At 42.0% G+C, this 25,211-nt stretch overlaps 1 protein-coding gene across 1 annotated transcript; it reads left to right on the top strand.

Annotated features, from left to right (window-relative positions):
* Positions 1-1,013: 1,013 nt before the first annotated feature.
* Positions 1,014-25,211, top strand: LOC308329271 (uncharacterized protein). Its single transcript, XM_080783493.1, has 4 exons — positions 1,014-1,322; positions 2,449-2,583; positions 3,678-3,839; positions 23,629-25,211. Exons 1-4 carry the CDS (start codon positions 1,094-1,096, stop codon positions 25,068-25,070), a joined length of 1,968 nt encoding a protein of 655 aa, XP_080639619.1. The 5' UTR covers positions 1,014-1,093; the 3' UTR covers positions 25,071-25,211.

Here is a 25,211-nt window from a genome sequence, read left to right as displayed (position 1 = left end):
AAACATTATAACTGAGAGAGTTCGTTCTGAACTGCACGCCATCTTGTCTTTCATTGAACTTTCAACTCTAACGTCACCTTGTAGGAATGCCCAGAAAGGACATGGGCCAACTCTTCCACCTAGTGGACAGTTTTAAACCACACATAACCCAAAGCTGCTCAGAATGTAGAAACCACAATAAACCATGGCATATCACCTAAAATATAGAAAAACAGGTTGGTGGCCATTTACAGATACCACTAACCAACTCAGAAAGTACATAGACATAGGCAAGCTGGAAGTTACGTAGCGAATAGCTAAATCTAATAATTCAATATGTGAGGCTAAGATTTGAAAGTTTGTAGCGGTGTGTGCAACAACAAGCAAGTAGGCACTCGACAGAGTGCAGTAGTTGTTACTGCGGCCAGAAACCTCTTATCTCCATATTGAAACGTTCTGTGTTTTTTCATAATATCCTACCTGATGTTGCTACAGCGTTTTATGATGAATTGAACATGGTGGACCCTATTGTAAACAAGTGGTCCACAGTTATGTAGTTTTGTATTGAGTTGTGCTTGAAATGTACTGTAGCCTACCTCTCCAATCTGTTAATAAATTATTAAATCAATCATAGCATCACACAAGCATCAGAAGGAGTTTGAAACTCTCCAAGTGAAGTGTTTTGAGCTTGTAGAATTGTTCATGCTTTTGAATTTGAATCCTGAAAAGTAACAGTTTTGGACATAGCCCTATAGATTTCTACCCGGCAGCAACGATATCCATAGCATATGTTTAATGTTTCCATCCATGGTTTTATTTAACATTATTTTGATTCACATTCTCTCCACATTGATCTATTCTAGTCTATTCTAAATCTATCAGCGACAGTTACACACCTCCTCCACCAGGGGGCGAAAGGCATTAAGGCCACTGTGCCCTGGATCCTGTGTTGACCAGGAAGTAGAAGGTCGTGTAGTTCTTATTCTTCCTGTTGACAAGAGGTTTCTCCAAACGAACTAACGGAGACGGTTTCACAACAAGAGGAGGTCAAATGTCTCATAAAACTAGTTAAAACGTCTCATAAATAAGTTAAAACGTCTCTGAAAGAAGTTGAATGTCTCATAAAGCAGTTAAAGCGAATGAAATGGAGTCTGTACGGCTGGAGATAAACGGACACATGACGTCGGTAGGAGAGCAGATATTGTGTGTTTTGGAGAAACACACAACAAGCGGTGATGTTGTTCGGCTCAGGGTGTTTGTGTTGGAGCACCTCAGCGCAGCCGCACAGTTCATGTGCAGCCTCTTCCAGAGAGAGATGGACACACTGCTACACACCGCTGCAGGTGTGTGTGCTGTGTCCCACGGACCCCACTTTGAGAACCACTGTTAGCCTAGGGAATATATCTGCCTTGACATCCTCTATGGTGTGCCAACTTGGGCACAAAAAGTAAAATAAATCAATTAATAAATAAATAAAAACACTGCTAGACCAGTTTTCGGTTCAAGTCAAGGTGAAGGATCTTGCTTTCGTGAGTGTACGAGATCGGTAATACATTGGTCAAATCATGACATTGTTAGACCATCTGGGGGAAATAAATGAATAAATCTGCGTCGTCGTCCCCCACGCAATTATAGCCTATCTAAAGGTAAAATCCACCAGCCGCCTATGGCTGAAACAATTTAATTCTTTACTGTTGATCATTGATCATGCTGAAATGTCACCCACTGCCATTTTAAGAACTTTCCGCCACTGGGTTCAACCATCTATAACAGGGGCCGGCAATTCCTTTTGGACATGAAGTTCCATGTTTTCATTTACCTGATAGTCAGTGTGCCATGTCGTCACTAACCCTACGTTTTAACACCTGGAGACCTTAGAGACCAACGGCGAGCGTCGCTTGAATTTCATTGGCTATCACACACTATCGCCGGGCGACCAAAATATGAATTATTTTTATTTTTTCGTCCGACGTTCCTCCGCCCTCTTTTCGATCATCGCCTGTTCGCCTGCTATCGTCTCTATCGCCAGTAGTTGCCGGATCCCATTGACAAATAATGCACCTTCGGAAAATTCGTCTGGCTGTCGCCCGCTGTTAAAACGTAGTGTAAGTTTAATCAACAGCAACTCTCTACCATTTAGCTGGGGACCACATGGAACACCCTCAAAGACCACTGGTGGTCCCCGGACCACTGGTTGAAACCACTAGTCCACAGGCTGTACATAACCTTTATTTTGTACCTTCTATTTTATACGTTTTTTTTAATTTTTTCACACCAGGATGTAATGATCGTTGGACTCCCAGACTCCTTGCCCAGTCAGTCACAGTTATCAGTTTGAACCAAAATGTGGAATTATTATTTTTAAATTACTCAACCGATAAGTCTATGGCAACCCAGTGGAAGAAAGAGAGACAGAAAGTGTCAGTAAAAACATTCACTTTTTTTCCTCATTTCATTTTTTTCCCATAGTCTTCCTCGCCTCAACAGAGGAGTTTGCTGATGAACATCTGGTCCAGGAGGAACCACAACCTCCACACATTAAAGAGGAACAGGCGGAGGCTGATGTGTCAACATTGACATCACTACACTGTGACACTCTTTCAGGTAAATACAACAAAATAATTGATTTAATTTCATCGATTCAAATCTTAACCTTGTGACCTGGCCGTTTTTGAATAACCACAGTATGAAATGTGTTGTAATACCATACTAATTCAAATCTGCAAAGTAACAATTATTTATTTGTAGTAACTACAAATAATTGTTGTGTAAAACGTTTAGTGAGAATGAACAAATAATTAAATTCATCCAGAGAGAGAGAATATAATAAAAGGAATAAAAAAGAGAAGACATATTTGTTGTCCTTTAATACTCAGGAATAACATTAAACTCCATCCATTGTAGGGCTGGGTTGTAATGGGAAATATGAAATTGTGCATTCACACCACTAATTGTAAATTGCATATCCTGATGTCTAGTCTAACTGGGTGTGGTCTACAATGAGTACTAGGCCTCTCTCGACACATCAATAGGCTTTTGTTATGACCAAAGTGTCGGTGAGACGGTTCCTGGACTCCAGCTGGGTAACAACACCAGCCCAGCTTCTGTCTTTGTATAGGTCATGTTTATTCATCACAGTTTATTCGAACCCATCCAAGGTTACTAGACTCCGACCACTTGTCATTTTAATTAGATTTGTCCCATTGTCTGATATGGAGACTAGCTGTCTGGTCATGTGACCAACAGTTACTCCTCCTCCTTTGAGTAAGACTGTATAAAATTGACATACATATAACGTATTGTTCTAGAGTTCAGTTGGAAGATGGTTGTGCTCTGGAGATCTCTATTAAATTGAACTGAATGCCTCATCTCATCTTGTCCTCACCTTATCTTTTAGTTTAAGTGGTCTTGTGTTAGTATAATTTCCACGACAGGGTACGGTAACCACAATACCGCCATGCCGTGGTTATGTATTTGATGCATTAATGAATGACAAGCCTGATAAATATTGTCCTTTCCTTGTCGTTTCTTTTCTCTTGGTGCGCAAAGCCTCAGTCTCAGCATGTCACTAATGTAACATGGTATCAGTCATAGTCAATAGTCAAAACTTGACTATTGTAATTCCCTCCTTACTGGCCTACCGGCATGCACACTTAATACTAGTAGTTCGTTCTTACCTCCTCTCTCCTCCTTCTTAGACCTCTCACACCTCCCTGTGTGTAAAGAGGAGGATTCTCCTGAACATCAGGAGAGGATCTCCAGTCTGGTCAAGGAGGAACCACCACCTCCACACATTAAAGATGAACAAGAGGAGCTACTTTTAAAACCAGAGGAGGCTGATGGGGTTGACGCTCCCTCAGGTAAGAACTGCATTACTACTAATGTAAAAACATTGAACAAGGAGACTGAATTGAAAAATGCCCTTCGACACAAGTCTGCTGTTTATGTCACTGGGGAGAGAAAGCAGTATCTCTTTGACTTTGTGTCTATGTAGACCTATACCTGTTTCACCAAAGAGCTTCTGTCTAGATACACATCTAGATCACGCACCTCCCTTTGTTTCACATTATAGAAAGTCTTTGCAAACCTTTTTCCTCTTTTTTTGAGAGGCGCTAGACCCTCCTATGACCACTAGAGGCGCTAGACCCTCCTATGACCACTAGATGCACTAGACCCTGAGCACTGATCACCCCATAGCGATGATTTGATTGGCTGAGCAAAGTACATATTGAAGGTAAAAGTGAAGTTGCCTAAAGTGATTGGCCTGGATGACATTTGTGATTATTTGATTGGTTGAGCACGGAATATGATGTATGATTATAAGTGCGCCCCTCACACAGGTGTGATTTGTATTAATTTATTTTGGAGGAGGAGCAGTTCAAAGTTATGTGACTGAATATTGTGTTGATCTGTAATGTAAAGTTCACCATATCCTTCTACCCTAATCCTTCTACCCTAATGGACAGGGGGTACACAAGCACATGGCCGTTTATCCGTGCTCCTTCTCCTACAAAACTACACTGTTAGCACACATCTCTCCATGCAAAAAATAATCTGCACGCTCCCAGAATCCAGCTGCACTACATTGCATCCACGCAACTGTCATATTTACTGTACAAATATTACTTTTATCAGACACACTGTTATTGCGCAACATTTCGCTGCGATGCAAATTACATCACAACTTTCTCATTACCCGGCACCTCCCCTTTTCACTGCACACACACACATACACACATGCACGTGCGCACACACATACACATGGCACAGCAGCACGCTAAAGCACAGTATGCTACAGTACTGTACTGTACAGTATGGTAATGCACAGGACAGCACAGTATGGAACAGTACAGTAGCGTACAGTACAGTATGGGACATTATTGTACAGTGCAGTGTTGTACAGTACCATACAGTGCAGTATGGCACAGTTCAGTATGATACATTACGGCCCATTAGGGTACATTATGGTACCGAACCATACAGTACGGTACAGTACAGTACAGAAGAGAGCAGAGCAGAACAGAGGAGAAGAGAGCAGAACAGAGTATAGTACAGTACAGTGGAGTACAGTACAGTACAGTGGAGTACAATATAGTACAGTTGAGTACAGTACAGTGGAGTACAGTACAGTTGAGTACATTTCGCTGTGATGCAAATACATCACAACTTTCTCATTCCCCGGGACCTCCCCTTTTCACTGCACACACACATACGCACACGCACACACATACACATGGCACAGCAGCACGCTACAGCACAGTATGCTACAGTACTGTACTGTACAGTATGGTAAGGCACATCACAGTACAGTATGGAACAGTACAGTACAGTATGGGACAGTATTGTACAGTAACTTATAGTACAGTATGGCACAGATCAGTTTGATACATTAGGGTCCAGTACGGTACATTATGGTACCGAACCATACAGTACGGTACAGTACAGAAGAGAAGAGAGGAGAAGAGAGCAGGACAGAGGAGTACAGCACAGTGGAGTACAGTACAGTACGGTACAGTACAGATGTGTACAGTACAGTGGAGTACAGCACAGTATAGTACAGTGGAGTACAGTACAGTTGAGTACAGTACAGTTGAATACAGTACAGTGGAGTACAGTACAGTGGAGTACAGTACATTTTAGTACAGTTGAGTACAGTGCAGTTGAGTACAGCACAGTACAGTACAGTACAGTACAGTACAGTACAGTACAGTACAGTACGGTACAGTTTGGTACAGCTGAGTGCAGTACAGTTGAGTGCAGTACAATACAGTACAGTACTGTGGAATACAGTACAGTACAGCGGAGTACAGTACAGTCCAGTGGAGTAAAGTACAGTGTAGTCGAGTAAAGTACAGTGCAGTACAGTGAAGTGCAGTACAGTACAGTACAGTACATTGTAATACAGTACAGTACAGTACAGTGGGGTAAAGTACAGTATAGCACAGTGGAGTACAGTACTGTGGAATACAGTACAGCACAGTACAGTGGAGTACAGTACAGCTGAGTACAGGACAGTACAGTGGAGTACAGTACAGTAATGTAGTACAGTGTAGTACAGTACAGCAGAGTACATTACAGTGTAGTACAGTACAGTACAGTACAGCATAGTACAGTACAGTGGAGTGAAGTACAGTGCAGTACAGTACAGTACAGTACGTACAGTACAGTACAGTACAGTACAGTACAGTACAGTACAGTACAGTACAGTACAGTACAGTACAGTACAGTACAGTACAGCTCAGTACAACACAGTACAGTACAGTACAGTACAGTACAGTACAGTACAGTGCAGTACAGTACAGTACAGTAGAGTACAGCAGAGTACAGTACAGCGGAGTACAATACAGTACAGTACAGTACAGTACAGTGGTGCACAATACAGTAGTGTGTAGTACAGTACAGCACAGGAGTACAGTAGAGTACAGTACAGTGTGGAGTACAGTAAAGTACAGTGGAGTACAGCACAGTACAGCAGAGTACAGTACAGCCCAGTACAGTGGAGTACAGTATAGTACAGTATATTGTTCTGCAGACAAGATATCTGTGAAATCCGCAACAGGTTTTAGCCCCTGGTTTATAGCCGTCAGGACATCGGTGTCTTGCCAAGTGAATGACACCTTCGCCGCCCTGTCCTCCAACAGTACTGCTCGAATAGCTGGTGCCTGCTCCAGGATACGGTCAATCATCTTTTGTCGGTGACAAAAGTGAAAGGTATACGTTTGCTGGCCTACTCTACTTATTAATGAACCATTAAATAATACAAATATGAGAATTGGGCTATATTGGCTTATTGGGCCTATGCCAAATAAACTATTATTTAGTAGAGCTATCTTACTGTGATGAGACGGTGATCTGGTAGTTCCATGTCCTGTTGTTTCCTGTGTAGGGCCTGCTGTCTGTGGCCCCATGGTGTTAACAACAGGCAGGCAGAGTGGAGCGGTGTGACCGTGCGAGGCAGCTGATTTATTCTTCATTGTATGCCGGTGTCGGCATGTCCCGTGGCAAATATAACTAATCTACAAGCTCACAACGCATTGCATTAACGACGCATTTTAACTTTTAACTCGGCTCCTGCACCGTCATATGATTAAAAAGCTTAGGGGAGACTTCTCCTTCTCCTGCTGCAGCCTGGCCAGACTCATAGCGAGGGTTCACTGATGTTTCTTCCCCGGAAGAATCTTCAGTGAATCCCGCTATGAGGCTGGCCAAGCCAGGCTAGCAGCTGGGTGCCCCTCTCTGCCTCTGACTGAAGGTTCTGTGATCTCACCAGACAAGCCGCCGATTAACGTTATGTGGCCCAGAGTTAAAATTTGAACCTTAATATATATTCAGTTATTCATTTATTTTTTTGATTTGAAAATCCGTTAGAATATGGAATTTTCGTTGGCAGCAATAACATATACATCAGCAAACAAACAGAAACAAAATAAGGTTGAGGCAATTAAAAAAGGGCATACAACCGGCAGCAAATCAAGCAGTGCAATATGACAATAAAACAATAGCATAGAGCATAAAACCAGTGAGTATATGAATAATGTGCTGCTTACTTTCTATGTAGTTTACCTTTAAGCCTTGAATGTGTAAGGAGACCAATAGCTAGGTGGGAAATGGACATGATAGTTCAGTTGGTGATAAAAGCATGACATTTGGCACAGATGACCTTCATAGAACCCTAATTGATAATCAACGCAGAATTCCAAAAAAATTCAAGATGGCCGCCAGTTTGCAATTGGACCTATACGTTTTGGACTATACCACTTTGCTAGGGCTGTACATCTTTGATTTCACCATTATTTTGATATAAGAGAATATGTTCTGGAGGTATTTCTACCAAGTAAGATCAAAATAACATTAAGTTCCAATATGGTGACATGTTTTCCAATATGGCTGCTGATAAATTACATAACTGTACATCTGCTCATGGTTAATCCACAGTTGGTGATACAAGCATGGCATTTGGCACAGATCACCTTTATACCACCCTAATTGGTAATCAACCTCAGGCCACGCATAATTCCTACATTTTTCAAGATGGCCGCCAGTTTTCACCAGTTGTAATGTCTTCAACTGTGCCTATGTTTTGGACTATATCCTTTTGCTGGGGCTGTAGTTTTTATTTTTTTCATTTTGATATAAGAGAACATGTTCTGGAGGTATTTCTAACTAGAACTGCACTCTGTCGAGTGCCTACTTGCTTGTTGCACAGTGCTGTAGACCGCTACAAACTTTCAAATCTCAGCCTCTCTGTAAAACAAGATTTGCTATATTGAATTATTAGGTACGTACCTTGCTTTTGGATGAAAAAAAGGAGTATTTTGAAGTATGGTAATGATTACTTATGTTTGTTATGGCAGTGGTGTCAGATTACATACATGTATACATAGGGGCATTACCTTTAGTTTACCCCACACTGAAACATGTCATCGTTACGTCACCATCGATAACCAATTATACCCTGGCATTTGTACATATATTCACCACGTCATGCTCATACTGTATGTCTATATATATATATATATATATGTATATGTATATGTAATTTCTGAGTTGGTTAGTGGTATAATGTGGTTACTCGGGTGGTTTGATGCGTATGTCCCTTGAATCCACCAGGCACTGAAACATATCATCATTACGTCACCATCGTAAACCAATTATACCCTGGCATTGGTACATATCTGGGACATAGGCTTCGTAGCATGACGGAAAATATACCTGCACGGTCTGCTTTCGTATGTCCCGTGCCAGCATATGACAGCTAAGGGACATTGGTACATATCTTCATCACGTCATGGGACATATGCTTCGTAGCATGACGGAAAACATACCTGCACGGTCTGCTTTGTGCCAACATATGACGTCATATCATATGCTGCTAAGAGACATATGCATCGTAGCACCTGACTGATAACATTACTTGCACGCTCTGCCTGCACAAGTAACAAGTAAGATCACCTGTACACCTTCCGAAAGACTAAAGCCCTGTCTTCCTTGGCTCGGCTCTCCCGCACTGGCACATCCTGTCAATTCAGGTGCAGCAGTTTAACTTTAATTTGGGGCAAGCTAAACAGCATTTTAGCAGTATCACAGCTATAGTGTCAACCAGTGTGCCCTGGTACTGCAATAACACAATAACAAGTTGTCAATTGGGCTTTTGGGATTTTGTAAACCTGTCAGCCATCTTCACAAATTGAGGGATTCTGCATGGCACGAGGTTGATTACCAATTAGTGTGGTATAAAGGTGATCTGTGCCATATTTCATGCTTGTATCACCAACTGTGTATTATCCATGAGCAGATGTACATTCATGCAATTTATCGGCAGCCATATTGGAAAACATGCCACCATATTGGAACCTAATGTCATTTCTGACCGTACTTCGTAGAAATACCTCCAGAACATATTCTGTTATATCAAAATGAGGGGGAAATAATAGAAAAATGCAAAATGATATAGTCCAAAACGTAGGCCCAGTTGAAGCCATTTCAACTGGCGAAACCTGGCGGTCATCTTGAATAAATTAGGAATTATGCATGGCCCGAGGTTGATTACTAATTAGGGTGGTATAAAGGACAAGGTGATCTGTGCCAAATGTCATGCTTGTATCACCAACTGTGGATTAACCATGAGCTGAACCATGAGTAGTACAGTTTATCGGCAGCCATATTGGAAAATATGCCACCATATTGGAACTTAACCCTCTTATTCCCAGCCTTAAATCACATCTTTTTGTGGCTTAGGCCAGATTTGGCGACTTTTTGAATGACAATAGAAAAATGTGAGATATGACCACAGTGGCATGAAATATCTCATTTTCAAGCTGCATGTCTCTACTTCACAATGAAAAAGGAATTATGACTCTAGCATGTTCCTTCGTTGACTTATAAGCATTTTAGTACAACTTGGTTTCACTGTTCACTGAAAACCAAGGTGTATTAAAATGCTTATTACTAAACAATGGAATATGCTAGAGTCATAATTTCTTTCATTGTGAAGTAGAGACATGCAGCTTGAAAATGAGATATTTCATGCCATTGTGGTCATATCTCACATTTTTCGATTGCCATTCAAAAAGTCGCCAAAGCTGGCCAATGCTGGCCAATGCCCCATTTCTTAATTCGTCATTTTCATGCAAAAAGAAAAAACAGCGGTCTAAATAAATTATATATATATAATCCGGCAGTTTAACTGTAACACCCAAAACTGCCACCAGATGGCGGGAACGCACCATTATGCTGAAAATGCCGTTAGAGTCAAATCTCTTGACATCACTTCCTGTTCAAGGGTGTAAACAACAAGTGAAAGTTTGACATCTCAGAAGATACCCTGACTCTTCCGCATTGCTAAACTAGCATTAGCTCTTTCTTATTTTACTCAAATTAAGCTCAAAAAAGGCCCAGAAGATCTCAAAATGTCCGATTTTTTTGCCGCGATTCACATAGAGACGGCGCGCGTGCACGATAGTGCACGATCGCGCGGATTTCGGCCGGTTTTTAGTAGATTACATAAAAATAAAAAATAAAATGCAAAAAAATCGGAAAAAAATGATAATTTTATTAAATTTTTTTGGAATTATTGTCTACCACGTCCACAACGTCCTTGGCCTTGAGGGATTTGTTGATAGCACGTCAAAAAACACGTCCTTGGCCATGAACCAGTTAATGTTATTTTTGTATCTTACCTGGTACAAATACCTCCAGAACATATTCTCTTATATCAAAATTAGGGGGAAATCAAAGATTCAGCCCCAGCAACGTGATATTGTCCAAAACGTAGGTCCACTTGCAGCAATTTTGAAAACTGGCGGCCATCTTGAAAATGTAGGCATTCTGCGTGGCCCAAGGTTGATAATGAATTAGGGTGTCATAAAGGTTATCTGTGCCACATGTCATGTTTGCATCACCAACTGTGCATTAACCATGAGCAGATGTACATTTATACAGTTTATTGGCAGCCATTTTGGGAAACATGCCGCCATATTGGGACCTAATGTTACTTTTTATATCGTACTTGGTAGAAATACCTCCAGAACATATTATCTTACATCAAAATGAGTGGAAATAAAAAATATTTACAGCCCCAGCGAAGTGATATAGTCCAAAACGTATGTCCAGTTGCAGCCATTTTTGAAACTCGTGGGCCACCTTGAAAAAAATGGAAATTCTGCGTGGCCCGAGGTTGATTATCGATTAGGGTCATATGAAGGTGTCCCGAATTTCATGCTTTTATCACCAACTGAACTATCATTTATTGAAAACAGCTATTTCCCGCCTAGCTACAATGTTCCTTTGCCTAATTAGTAACTGCACCTGGTAGCCTCAGCAGGGTAGTTAATGAGGTGATTAGTTTGGTCAGTTCAGTTCAAGCCAGCACACTGTCAAGATTTCTCTCTCACTGCATGTTGAGTTAACCCTTTCTCTCAGGCCTTGGACAGGATAAGTCTGTAAGTGTGTGTGTTATTTGTTAAACTTTATGGCTCTCAAGCATATCTTGGCTCTTAAAGCAATATGCTTGTAAGTTGGTTTGATCTTTTCTAAAATGTTGAATGCATTTAGTACAGTGAGTACAACATGTTCTTTTTGTAATCGTGTGTGATGCATACAAATAACTAATGTTTGGTTTTTTGATTGTACAGTATATGACACCAATGTTGTGTTTTCTATTTTTTCTGTTTTGCAGTTTTACAAATTTAAGTTATCACCAGTAAAGAACCTAAACCAAGTCACTGCCTTTTGGAGCTTTATTGGGAACTTTGTTAGCTGTCTGCCAAGCCATACAGACTGTACACCAAACGTATAGTAAGGGCAGAACAAATAAGAACACTCAATTAAAAGCAATAGTTAAAAGGTGAGTCTATCTACCGAGGGAGTCTGTCTAAGCTGAAGCGTAAGTTTATTCCAGGCTGTCGGGATGTAAAGGCAGAAGGCAGCCTCACCATGGTCGCCATCTTTTTAGGCACCTCGAGCATGCGCGCACCTGAGGCCCTAAGAGGGCGGCCTGGGACATAACTAGGTAGGCAGTCGAGGAGGTAGGAAGGTGCAACACCGTTTAGAGCTTTATATACAAGTAAAATGACTTTAAAATCTATCCTAGAACCAACTGAGGGCCAGTGTAATGAGGCTATAACTGGGGTGATATCCTCTCTCATTTTTGTTCTTGTTAAAAACCCTGGCTGCTTTGCACAAGTTGTAGCCTGCCCGTGGTTTTGTTTGGCAGGCCAGAGAAAAGGGCATTTCAGTAATCGAGTCTAGAGAAAACAAAAGCATAGATCAACGTCTTTACATTCTCTAGCGACAAGCAGGCTCTAATTCGTGCTATGTTTCTCAGATGAAAGAAGGCCGTCCTGGTAGCCTGATTAACTGGCTTATTGCCACCCTAATTAACAGTGGATTGTGCCTTCTACCTGCACTATTCATATGTTTAATTTGTCATTTTAATGCCAATAGAAAAATCCGTGACATACACACTATATATCATTTTAACATGATAATGCTATAGTATTATACCCAGTCCTGATGGTGGCAGTAACTTCACCATTATGCCAATTTTGACCAAATAGAGCGAATCTGGCGATATCACTTCCCGTTCAACAGATCACAACATCCGATAGCTTTCTAAACTGTGTTGTGTTGTCAGATGTCCGGGATGCTAAGCTGTCATCGTTTATTTTTTATAACTAAGTCAAATGAAGCTCTAATCAAGCCCCAAATATCGCATTTTATGCAGCGATGCACATAAAGACTGTGTGTGCGAGAGCGTGCACGCGAGGATTTCGGACGGTTTTAGGTAGATTACATCGGCAGTTAGCCAAACAAGCTAAAAGTTGCTAAATTTTATTACATTAAGCCCCCGATTATAGGGAATTGATTACGTCAATAGCGTCAGTGGCCATATCAGGGATTTATTGATTCAGTATGTCAATTACGTCAATAGCCATAAGGGTGTGCATTGAAGTTCAAATCAGAATCAATAATAACCCCAAGGTTCTTTACCGTAGTGTTACTTTCTACAGTCAGATTACAGTCTGTTTTTTATCAGTTCCTTCTGCTCACTAGAGCCTATTATGAGAACCTCTGTCTTGTTCTCATTAAGCTTGAGAAAGTTCTCACTCATCCAGCATTTAATGCTGGACAGACAAGTCAACAGCGGGTCTAGGGCAGAGGGCTTGTCCGGGGCTACAGAGAGATAAAGCTGGGTGTCATCAGCATAAAAGTGAAAGTTCACTCAGTGGGTGGCTCTAATGAGTTCTCCCAGTGGCAGAATATACTGTACAGTGAGAACAGTAGAGGTCCAAGGATAGAGCCCTGCGGAATACCAGAGCTGATTCCGTGTTTGTCTGATACAAATTCGGCTAGATTAACAAATTAGCTTTCGGCTAGATTAACAAATTAGCTTCTATCGGATAGATACGAGGTAAACCAGGACAGTGCCGTGCCTCGCAGGCCTATCAAGTGCTCCAGACGGTGAATTAAAATTAAATGATCAATCGTATAAATGCAGCCGTTAAGTCCAGGAGAAGGAGAACGGATACTTTCAGTAGTGTTTCAGTACTGTGGCCTTTCCTGAAGCCTGATTGAAATTTATTATGAACCTTATTGTTCTGTAGAAACCTCCAGCTGATGGAAGATGATTTTATCCAGAACCTTGCCCAAGAAGGGCATATTTGAAATGGGCCTGTAATTTCCCAGTACAGCAGGATCAAGGTTATGTTTCTTGAGAAGTGGCCTAACTACAGCGGTTTTCAGAGCATCGGGATATATGCATATAGGTGCACTATATATTAAAACACAACAGGTGTCAGGCAGTGGTCTGATAGCTCAGGTCTATTCATAATCTTGTCCATTGTAATATTAAAGCCTCTAGATATTACCACGTCCAGGGTGTGGCCATGCTTATGTGTTGGTCCAACAACGTGCTGAGTAAAATCAAATATTTGTATGAAGTCCATAGTTATGGTGTTGGAAACAATGTCCAGATGCAGATTTAGATCACAAGTAATGAGAGTTCTGTTATAGTCAGTGGAGCAAATGGATAAATGTTCTGATATTTCTGTTAAAAATAGGGCTTTACTAGACTTTGGGGGGGGGCGATAGATATTAATTAAAGGCACGGGAGATTTATTTTCCAGTATAGTGGCATGACATTCAAAAGATCTAAAGCTGCCAATTGTCAGAGGTTTGACCTCCTTTTTTAGCTTGAGTGAAACTATAGTTCGAAGGACATGCTGGGGCTAGTATGAGTATGAGCCATGTCTTAGTTAGGAAAATAATGTGGAGTTGCTCTTCAGAAATAATGTAATGTACAGAGGAGGATTTGTTAGTTAATGAACGTATGTTAAGTAATGCAAGGTTTAATTTGGTCGATGATGATGGTGAAATGGCACGGCTCAGTGGGCGTAGACGGTGGAGTTTGGCACTGCGTTTGGGGTGATGGTGGATGGATACTGTAGGGGGATTCCTTTTGCCTATAATTGTTGGGAGGCTGTATGGATGGGTGTCAACAGGAGTGATCAGAGTCATGTAATTAGTCGTTTTGTTATTGTTATTTGGGACAGGAATGGTGTGTGCGTGTTGTGGTCTGAGCCCAGTGGAGACGGGGCTGAGGAACAGGGCGGAACTAAACTGGGAAGGACCGGGGGGACGTCAATAGTAGACGGACACGGACCAATCTGCGGTCAGCACTGTGTGGTGGCTTACACGGCGGGTGTAAGCCACCAGTTGTGATTGAATGACAAACTACAAGCGTGCGATCCACACTCTTTTTCTGTTGTGCCACTGAGTTGGTGACAGCCAAGTTTTGTTGTAGCCGAAACAGTTCAACCATTGCCATTCAAGTTTTGCAATGGCAGCCTTTATGTTGCTGGCATTGTCCGTTGTTATTGCCACAAGCTTTTCTTCCTTCAAGCCCCAATTTGCCCTGGGGCTTGGAGGAAACTAGCGTTTCCCCAAAAGCTATTTTGGAGGCACTTTGATTCTAGCTTCCACTCCGGGGTGATGGCATGGAATGGCAGCGACATATATGGTGCCATGTTACGGCTGACCACATGTCAGTCGTCGGTGAATAGAACTCTGATCCCGACACCAGCTTCTGCAGGTCCTCTCTCTCTCTTGATTGTATAGGGCAGGTACAGCCGTCTTTGAAAAATACCTTCTATCGGGCAACTCGTACCATGGATCCAGTTTGCCCACCATGTTTTGGAACTCTTTTTTTCCGACTGTGTTGAAAGACACCATTCCCTTTGCCAAGTAGTTGGTTACAGCCGCGGTGCATGTCTTCCACCTTCTACTGTCTTGGCTGTATGGCGTGTATTTGGCAAAAGCAGCTGAGATTCCCATCTATCCAACAGCTGCAGTAGGTGTTTTGCGGCTGCCCACGTTGGTTGGAGCCGTGAGATACATCCTCTTATAGGTCAGCGGGTGTTTCTTTTTTAGATACGCTTTTAAGTTGGACGTGTTGCCGTCGGTAGCCTTAACTCTGTTCAAGCAGACCTTGCATACTGGCCTGTCCAGGTCATCTGGGTCTCCATTCGCGTTGGGCACAAAGCCAAACTGGGGCTGTTGCATTACGTTTTGAGACCAGGTCTCCGGCTGCTATTTGGCCCATGGCCATTTTCTTGCTTTCAGTGTGTGTACATCTTTCTAGCATTCCGTGGGTATCACGCTTTGCTTAAGGCAGAAGAAGCCCATATTTGGGATCACTCGGAAGAGCGCAGTCAATATTCACACCGAAATACTTAAGTACGACCAGAGTGTATTTTATAACTTTATTATTAATTCATTGTGATACAACAAACAACATTTAGTAAACACATCCGTAGTGGCTAATCTGCACAGTATTGACCTTTTGTTTAGTCCTGGTTTTAGATTGTCACAATAACAGATTAATTGAGCTATTTACGACAGTGAAAAGTGTCTTATTATAACCAATTATAGGCAGTTGGACTGATGTTAGTGTCAGGTATTAGCTAGTTGTAGGCATAGTGGCTTAGTTAGTTAGCATAGCTATGTAGCATGGCTAGATATTAAACCTGAAACAGATAGGAACAAAGAATATATACATTTGTTACGTTACATTCCCTTAATACGTTCTAATCATTGATATTGAACAGAAATAGCAGGCAGAGTATAATCATTATTTACCATGTCCCCGCCCGAAGTCCCTTTCTTCCTCAGTTGAGTACGGTAACATGGCATTGGTCCGACCTCACGTTGGCCCGACCTCCCGTTGGTCCTACCGGTGGGACTAAAGAGAGCCCCTACCATTCCTCATAGCCCGACCTCCCGTTAGTTCGACCCGTCGGGCAGTTCGCACTAAAGGGACGTCCCGTTGGTTCGACCTCCCGATATTCCGGCCACTGTCAAAACAGCTTTTTCAGAGCGCATTAAATGTCTTGTAATGTCATGTACATGTCTTGTGCGGAGATATCAGAACCGTTCAAAGCTGCTTTTTCAGAGCGCATTAAAGCATGTCTTGCACGGAGATATCAGAACCGTTCAAAGCTGCTTTTTCAGAGCGCATTAAAGCAGCTAATCAATAGCGCATAGGCCGCCTGACATTACATTCGGATTTGATTTAGGCTACGCACTGTGAATGTGTTCAGAATGTGCGCACCGAAAAATGGCCGATCTGCAATCTCACAAGCATGCATAAGACAATTGCTGTCTGTCTGTCTGTCTGTCTGTTTCTTTATTGATTCCCGTCGGTAAATTCATGTGCCATAGAAGGCTATACATACATAGGCTATATATTGTCTACCGGTATATATAAAATGGAATGGATCGTACTGCCCTCTGCCAACGCGCGGTCTTGAGTGCTGCCTGCATGTGGTCTCTCTCTCTCTCTCTCTCTCTCTCTCTCTCTCTCTCTCTCTCTCTCTACTCATCCGATCATTTTCTAAGTTACATGCATTCAAAGAAATAATCAGACGAGTCTGTCAAATGCACACCATGAACTGTCTTGGATAACTGGCCAAGTTGTAGACATGCTTGAGATCGCAATTAATCGTTAACATAGTAGTATTAGATAAATATTCATATACAATATAATAAGATTCAAAGACATGCTAGTATGTCTGTCGTCTTGTAGAATGAAACATTGCTTTCTGTGCTGAGTTTGATGCAGTGATCTGAGAGAACAAAGTTTGCATGCCAAAACACGTCAGAAAAAAGAAAAAAATCTATAGTATGGCAATGGCAGCCAAACAATCTGGAATGACTATACCTCATTCTGACAATAAGAGATTATCCATAATTGTTTTGCTAAATCCGGTGTATTTGCTGTCCATGGTGCTGAAATAGGCTACTCAAGTGGTTTCTTCAAAAATAGCCGATCTGCAATCTCACAAGCATGCATAAGACAAGCTGTCTGTCTGTCTGTCTGTCTGTCTGTCTGTCTGTCTGTCTGTTCCTTTATTGATTCCCGTCGGTAAATGTGTGCCATAGAAGGCTATACATACATAGGCTATATATTGTCTGTATAAAATGGAACGGATCGTACTGCCCTCTGCCAAGGCACACGATGCGCGCGCGGTCTTCCCTGAGTGCTGCATGTATTCGTGTTGGGTTGCGTATAGGCCTATAGCCTATACTATATCATTATCCATAAGGACCCCTCCCCAATGGAAACAATTGGGCGTCTATCAACGCAGGAAAGACGGCGCGTGCACTGCTCCTTGGCATGCAGTGTCCGTTTCATTGATTGCAATGTATTGGCCTATATGGGCTATAATTTGATTAGGTCAGACATTAGGCCTACTATAAATATGGTGGGTGTTTATATGTGATTAATGTACGATGGATGCACAACCACATAGGCTATTATTTTGTAAATCCACCTTGCGATAAAACATGTGAGAAACACATGAGCATTTAACTACAACTACTTAATGACTAGATCTGTAAAATCATCTGAAACTGAATACAAGCAGAGAGACAAATCATATATTATGAACTTTTATATACACACAAATCACAACATTTGTTAAATAAAATGTAACAAAAAAATACTTTTTTGTGACCACCACACTCTGGTGCGTTATCCACTCAAAACTACAATGTGCGCTCACATTGAATTCTGCATGGAACAGTCTCTAAAATAAAAATAATTGGCATATAGCTCTTGCCACTCTTTTTGATGAAATGATGAAACTTAAAAGAAGAAAACGATAACGATAAACGATAACGAAAAAATGCATTTCTTTCACATGAAATTGTGAAGTGAATACTGGATCAGTATTATTCATCCAGTGTGCGGACACCCTGATTATAGTCGGGTTTCAGACGCATAATTCTCTCCTCCAGGCGCCTCCATTTTCTCCTCTGTGTTGGTCTGGCCTCCCTCTCTCAGCAGCTGCTGTTTGGACCTCCGTCAGCCGCTGTTGGTCCTTCACCTGGCGCAGGAAAATCCAGATGGATGGATGGATGCTGCCTCTGGAGTGCCGCATTCCACTTCTGATGAAAACCTATAAACAATAAAAACAATGGATGAACAGTGGTGGAAAAAGTATCGCATTAAGTATCAAACACTCCGTTGCAAATCAAATTAGCCTAAATAACGTGAGTAAACTTACAAAACAACGAATTGGTTTCAAATATACTTAAGTAAAGTGAAAGTTTAATCATTATGCAGAATGTACCATTTCATGTTTTAAAATGTCTAAATTACATAACAATCTTTTGCAAATAGCCAATGCAAATGTATAAATGCAATGATTTAAGACGTAATTGTAATTCTTTCTAAATGAACTACCCGAAACGTCACTATATACAGGCTAACTATTTGTGCGCAAAGTTTACTCAAACTCACCCTCGACATGATTGTTGGTATGGTTGTCTGAGTTCCTGGTGAAAACGTTCCACAACCTTGGAGGGAACTGGCTGTTTCCATCAATATAATTTCACTCCAAGTATTGAATGAATTCAGCCAGCCTAGGGTAGCGCCGTCTCACTCTAACAGTGTGCGCCGATGCTGCATGACGGTGAAAATTCTCACGGACCAAAGCCAGAGGCAGGTACCCCATCGCCATGAATTTTCTGATGCATCGCTGCACACTGTCGTGCCTTCCATATGGGCCTGCAAGACTGAGCTCCTGGCCCCGTCGCCAAAGACTTTGGGTCTCCATTGGTGCCCTGTCACGCGACGCACCCTGCGTTTGACATGGGCCAAGATTTGCCTGTATTGGCCGACAGTCTTGCCGGTCACTAGGCACATCACCAACGGCACCACTCTGCCCAGATAGTTGCCATGGATTGTGACGAACTGTTCGTAGGGCCTGGGGCAACTTTTGAACGTGCCATCCATATAAATATCCTGGCACCTGGATATTGGCACCCTCCTCGTCCAGGTCAAAGACCTGTGTCTGCAACCATCCACTGCAGCCCTTCCTCCAACATCGCCAATAAATCTTTTCTCCCTTCGCCTTATTTTTACAATAACGGTACCCATCATGTATGAGCACCTTCCCTCCCTTATACGACGTATGCCATGGCTGATTTGGAAAGAAATTCCTGCCACGAGATGCTCGCCTTATATAATACTTAATACAGGCGCTGTGCATAAAAGTGATTGCACTCAAATTGGGTTTTGTGAGTAAAAGTGATTGCCCTCTAGGTGTTGTGCGTAAAGAGATTTCCCTGTACAAATTAATACATAGGTGCTGTGCGTAAAAGTGATTGCACTCAAATGATCAATGCGTAAAGAGATTTCCCTCTACAAATTAATACATAGGTGCTGTGCGTAAAAGTGATTGCACTCAAATTATTAATGCGTAAAGAGATTTCCCTCTACAAATTAATACATAGGTGCTGTGCGTAAAAGTGATTGCACTCAAATTATTTATGTGTAAAGAGATTTCCCTCTACAAATTAATACATAGGTGCTGTGCGTAAAAGTGATTGCATTCAAATTATCAATGCGTAAAGAGATTTCCCTCTACAAATTAATACATAGGTGCTGTGCGTAAAAGTGATTGCACTCAAATTATTCATGCGTAAAGAGATTTCCCTCTACAAATTAATACATAGGTGCTGTGCGTAAAAGTGATTGCCATATCACGCGAAAAGCAAATGGCGAGGGGCGCACAGAAAGCATGGATGCATAACCGGCCAAGAGCACTCCTATGATTTTATATTTTTACCTAGATGTTACCGATTTGGGAGAATAATGATAACACCCCTTCTCTATTTATTTATTTCCATTTTAATATAGTGTGCTATTGAACCATGAAGAAACCACTTGAGTAGCCTATTTCAGCACCATGGACAGCTAATACACCGGATTTAGCAAAACAATTATGGATAATCTCTTATTGTCAGAATGAGGTATCGTCATTCCAGATTGTTTGGCTGCCATTGCCATACTATAGATTTTATTTTCTTTTTCCTGACGTGTTTTGGCATGCAAACTTTGTTCTCTCAGATCACTGCATCAAACTCAGCACAGAAAGCAATGTTTCATTCAACAAGACGACAGACATACTAGCATGTCTTTGAATCTTATTATATTGTATAATGAATATATATCTAATCTAATACTACTGTTAACGATTCATTGCGATCTCAAGCATGTCTACAACTTGGTTATCCAAGTTATCCAAGACAGTTGGTGTGCATTTGACAGACTCGTCTGATAATTTTTTTGAATGGCATGTAACTTAGAAAATGATCGGATGAGTAGAGAGAGAGAGAGAGAGAGAGAGAGAGAGAGAGAGACCACATGCAGGCAGCACTCAAGACCGTGCGTTTGCAGAGGGCAGTACGATCCGTTCCATTTTATATAGACAATATATAGCCAATGTATACATGTATAGCCTTCTATGGCACATGAACCGACGGGAATCAATAAAGGAACAGACAGACAGACAGACAGCTTGTCTTATATGCATGCTTGTGAGATTGCAGATCGGCTATTTTTCGGTGCGCACATTCTGAACACATTCACAGTGCGTAGCCTAAATCAAATCCGAATGCAATGTCAGGCGGCCTATGAGCTATTGATTAGCTGCTTTAATGTGCTCTGAAAAAGCAGCTTTGAACGGCTCTGATATCTCCGCGCAAGACATGTACATGACATTACAAGACATGTAGAGAGAGAGAGAGAGAGAGAGAGCGAGAGAGAGAGAGACCACATGCAGGCAGCACTCAAGACCGCGCGTTGGCAGAGGGCAGTACGATCCGTTCCATTTTATATTGACAATATATAGCCCATGTATGTATAGCCTTCTATGGCACATGAATTTACCGACGGGAATCAATAAAGGAACAGACAGACAGACAGACAGCAATTGTCTTATGCATGCTTGTGAGATTGCAGATCGGCTATTTTTCGGTGCGCACATTCTGAACACATTCACAGTGCGTAGCCTAAATCAAATCCGAATGCAATGTCAGGCGGCCTATGAGCTATTGATTAGCTGCTTTAATGCGCTCTGAAAAAGCAGCTTTGAACGGTTCTGATATCTCCGCGCAAGACATGTACATCATGACATTACAAGACATTTAATGCGCTCTGAAAAAGCTGTTTTGACAGTGGCCGGAATATCGGGAGGTCGAACCAACGGGACGTCCCTTTAGTGCGAACTGCCCGACCGGTCGAACTAACGGGAGGTCGGGCTATGGGGAATGGTAGGGGCTCTCTTAGGTCCGACCGGTAGGACCAACAGGAGGTCGGACCAGCGGGCAGCCCCCTTGAGTACTGGGAGGCTCGTCTTTTTGGTAGAATCTGGCATTATACATGTTGCAAGCCCTTTTTAAAACCTCTGTTCTATTAGACCTTCCTCCAGGGTGGGTCTAAACACTCTGCATCAGCTCTTCCTGTTATTGGCTGTTTGTCAGCTCTAGGAAGCCTGGGCTGTGGTACCAAGGAAGTGAATCCACTCACATGTGGTCGCCGTGTGCTGATCATGTGGACATTGGAGATGTGCCCACCCCCGCTGTGTGAGTTGGCCTGTGTGAGAATTCCTTGTTCCTTATCAGATCCCCCTCTGTGAGCAAGATTTGGGAAAGCTCCTTGAGAAAGGACATTTTAACCCCCTCATAGTCCTTTGTATGACTGTACTTCAAGATTATGGATCAGTTCAACCCATGACATTACTAGCTGCTTTACAATAATTAGACATTCTATGGATTATTATAACTTGTAGTAGTTTTAGTTAGACATTTGGTGCTTCTACTCAATGTGTCCCATTTCACACCTCTTTGTTAACTCAGCAAAGCCAGGGCCTGCTCTGGGGTCAGGGCCCAGTGACAGTTTAGTACTGAGATTATTGGCACATTATGCAGTGCGACTCAAAGATTGTAATTCCTGATTCGTGCCTGGTCGTACGACGGTGTCACGCCAAACGCAGTCGATCTACAAGCCCACAGCATGGCACATCCATGATGCCTTGTGGGCTTGTAGATTCCAACTAGATCACAGTTGGATATAAGTGAAGTTGAAGCAGACAGTAGCCTAGTCAGCCTACCTCAGTTTGCAGCGATACGTGGCGAACAGCGACGTAACCACGCAGGCTGGTCATTGCGGATGTTATTCCGGATGTAGCTGAAGTAGCTAGATGTAGCCAAAACACTCTAGAGCTGATCGACAACAACGGGAGGTGTGATTATTTCTACCGCGACTAGCGACTGGACCGCGGTGGGCCGTCTAACACATACTATTTGCTTAGAATTGGACGGAATGATTTAGATCAAGAGTTATTAACGTTTTAAGATTTTCGGTCTTGTCGACTAAACAGGGGGGGGAAATTTTTGATGACATCTCACTGTTGCGCAACAGACACAATGTTGCACAACAGACACAGAGATGCGATCAGTTTTGATATCAATAATCTCCGTCCTATTAAACACTCTAATGGCCCGGGGTTATTTAATCCATTCAATTATAGTGCACAATCGATTTATAGCAACGGAGCAATTTTACAGACTGGCCGGAAGTTATACCAGATGTGGCTGGAGCAGGTAAATGTAGCCAAAACACTCTGACTGGACAGCGGGGGCCCGTCTAACACAGGATATTTTCTTAGAATTGGACGGGATGATTTAGATTGCAAGTTATTAACATTTTAAGATTTTCGTTGTCGTTGGCTAAACCGGGAGGAACATTTTTGATGACGTCCCACTGTTGTGCAACATCGATAATTGCGCAACAGGCGCTCTTAGGCCTTAGAGTGATGCGATCGGTTTTCATATCAATAATCTTAGTCTTTTGGATCAAACTTTGTTTGGATGGTGAACTTCGTCCTGGGCGATTGAGCTCCATTCAGGGCATCACACCGTACTAATTAATAGGACGGAGACCTCCGTCTAGGGCCCTTAAACACACTCCACTAGAGCTGTTGGGCTCCGCCAGATGTTGGTCAACTCAACACTCTTTGCATCTCTGTATGTATTTATCATTTTATCTTACTGACGGCACGGTGGGCGGCCGTGTGCCCCAATGAAATTGCGCTGTCTGCGTCATGGCCCTTACGCGCCTGGTGGCAAAACACAGCCATCCAAGTTTACTGTTTTGTCAGTCAGCACACAATCACATTTAAAATGTGGAATACGTGGACAAAGAGTATTCTGTTGATACATTTTCCATCCACTACTCTGCACTGAGGTACGAAGGTTGAAGATTCAAACCTTTATAGAGTCTCTTTGTATTCTTTTTCTTAGACTTTCTGCACGTCCCTGTGTGTAAAGAGGAGGTTCCACCTGAAGAGGAGAGGAGCTCCAGTCTGGTCCAGGAGGAACCACAATCTCCACAGATTAAAGAAGAACAGGAGGAGCTACTTCAAAGAGCAGAAGAGGCTGGTGGGTCAACGTTGACATTACTAGCAGTGAAAGGTGAAGATTATGATGAAAACAGAGATACAGAGCCTCTAGCCGGCATCTCAACTGAAAACATGAAAACACAAGCTGATGTGGAGGACTGTGGAACATCACAACCAACTAGTGATGAGCAGCTCCTCTCTTCACACTGTTCTGAATCTGACACTGAAGACAGTGATGAGTGGGAGGAGACTAGGGGAGATCAGTCAGCTTTAAACACACTGAAATCACAAAACACACAGAATGTGGGAGGACAGCGCAAGCTGTCCCAGGACCTGAAATCATCTAAACAAACTGACTCCATGAGGAGTCACACAGGGAAGAAACCTTTTACTTGTACAGAGTGTGGCAAAATGTTTAAATTAAAGCAACATCTGAAGAGGCACTCAATGATTCACACAAGGAAGAAACCTTTTAGTTGTACAGGGAAGAAACCGTTTAGTTGTACAGAGTGTGGCAAAATGTTTAATCAAAAGGGAAAACTAAAATCACACATGATGACTCATACAGGCGAAAAGCCCTATACTTGTACAGTATGTGGTACAGGCTTTGCTACCACACGTAATCTAAAAACACACATGAGGATTCATACAGGTGAAATGCCCTTCTCTTGTACAGTTTGTGGTAAAGGTTTTAATCAGAAGAGTAATCTAAAAAGACACATGGGGACTCATACAGGTGAAAAGCTGTTTTCTTGTACAGTTTGTGGTAAAGGCTTTAATCAGACGGGTAATTTAAAAACACACATGAGGAATCATACAGGTGAAAAGCCTTTCTGCTGTACAGAGTGTGGCAAAATGTTTAAAGGCCAGGGAAATCTAAAAGTACACATGATAACTCATACAGGTGAAAAGCCGTTTTGTTGTACAGTTTGTGGTAAAGGTATCACTCACACTGGTGATCTAAAAATACACATGAGGACTCATACAGGGGAAAAGCCGTGTTCTTGTATAGTTTGTGGTAAAGACTTTATTGATACGGCTCATGTAAAAATACACATGAGGACTCATACAGGAGAAAAGCCGTTTTCTTGTACAGTTTGTGGTAAAGGCTTTACTACGACAGGTGATCTAAAAAGACACATGATGACTCATACAGGCGAAAAGCCGTTTTCTTGTACAGTATGTGGTAAAGGCTTTACTCGGATGGGTAATAAAAAAGCACACATGATGATTCATACAGGTGAAAAACCCTATACTTGTACAGTATGTGGTAAAGGCTTTATTTATATGGCTGATCTAAATGTACACATGAGGACTCATACAGGTGGAAAGCCTTTAGTTTAAGACATATGATCAGTCAGTCTAATCCAGGATGACCAATGATGCAAAAGCAGAGGAATTACACAATCTGACAATATCAACATGACATGATAGAATACTGACTACCGTAATAGTTTATTGTGATCTTATCTTGTTTTTTTATGT

The sequence above is a fragment of the Protomyctophum bolini genome (assembly GCF_963924005.1).
Source record: "Protomyctophum bolini genome assembly, chromosome: 15".
NCBI lineage: Eukaryota > Metazoa > Chordata > Actinopteri > Myctophiformes > Myctophidae > Protomyctophum > Protomyctophum bolini.
Note: the sequence above shows the minus strand (reverse complement) of the source record. Positions and strands in the feature narration are given on the sequence as shown.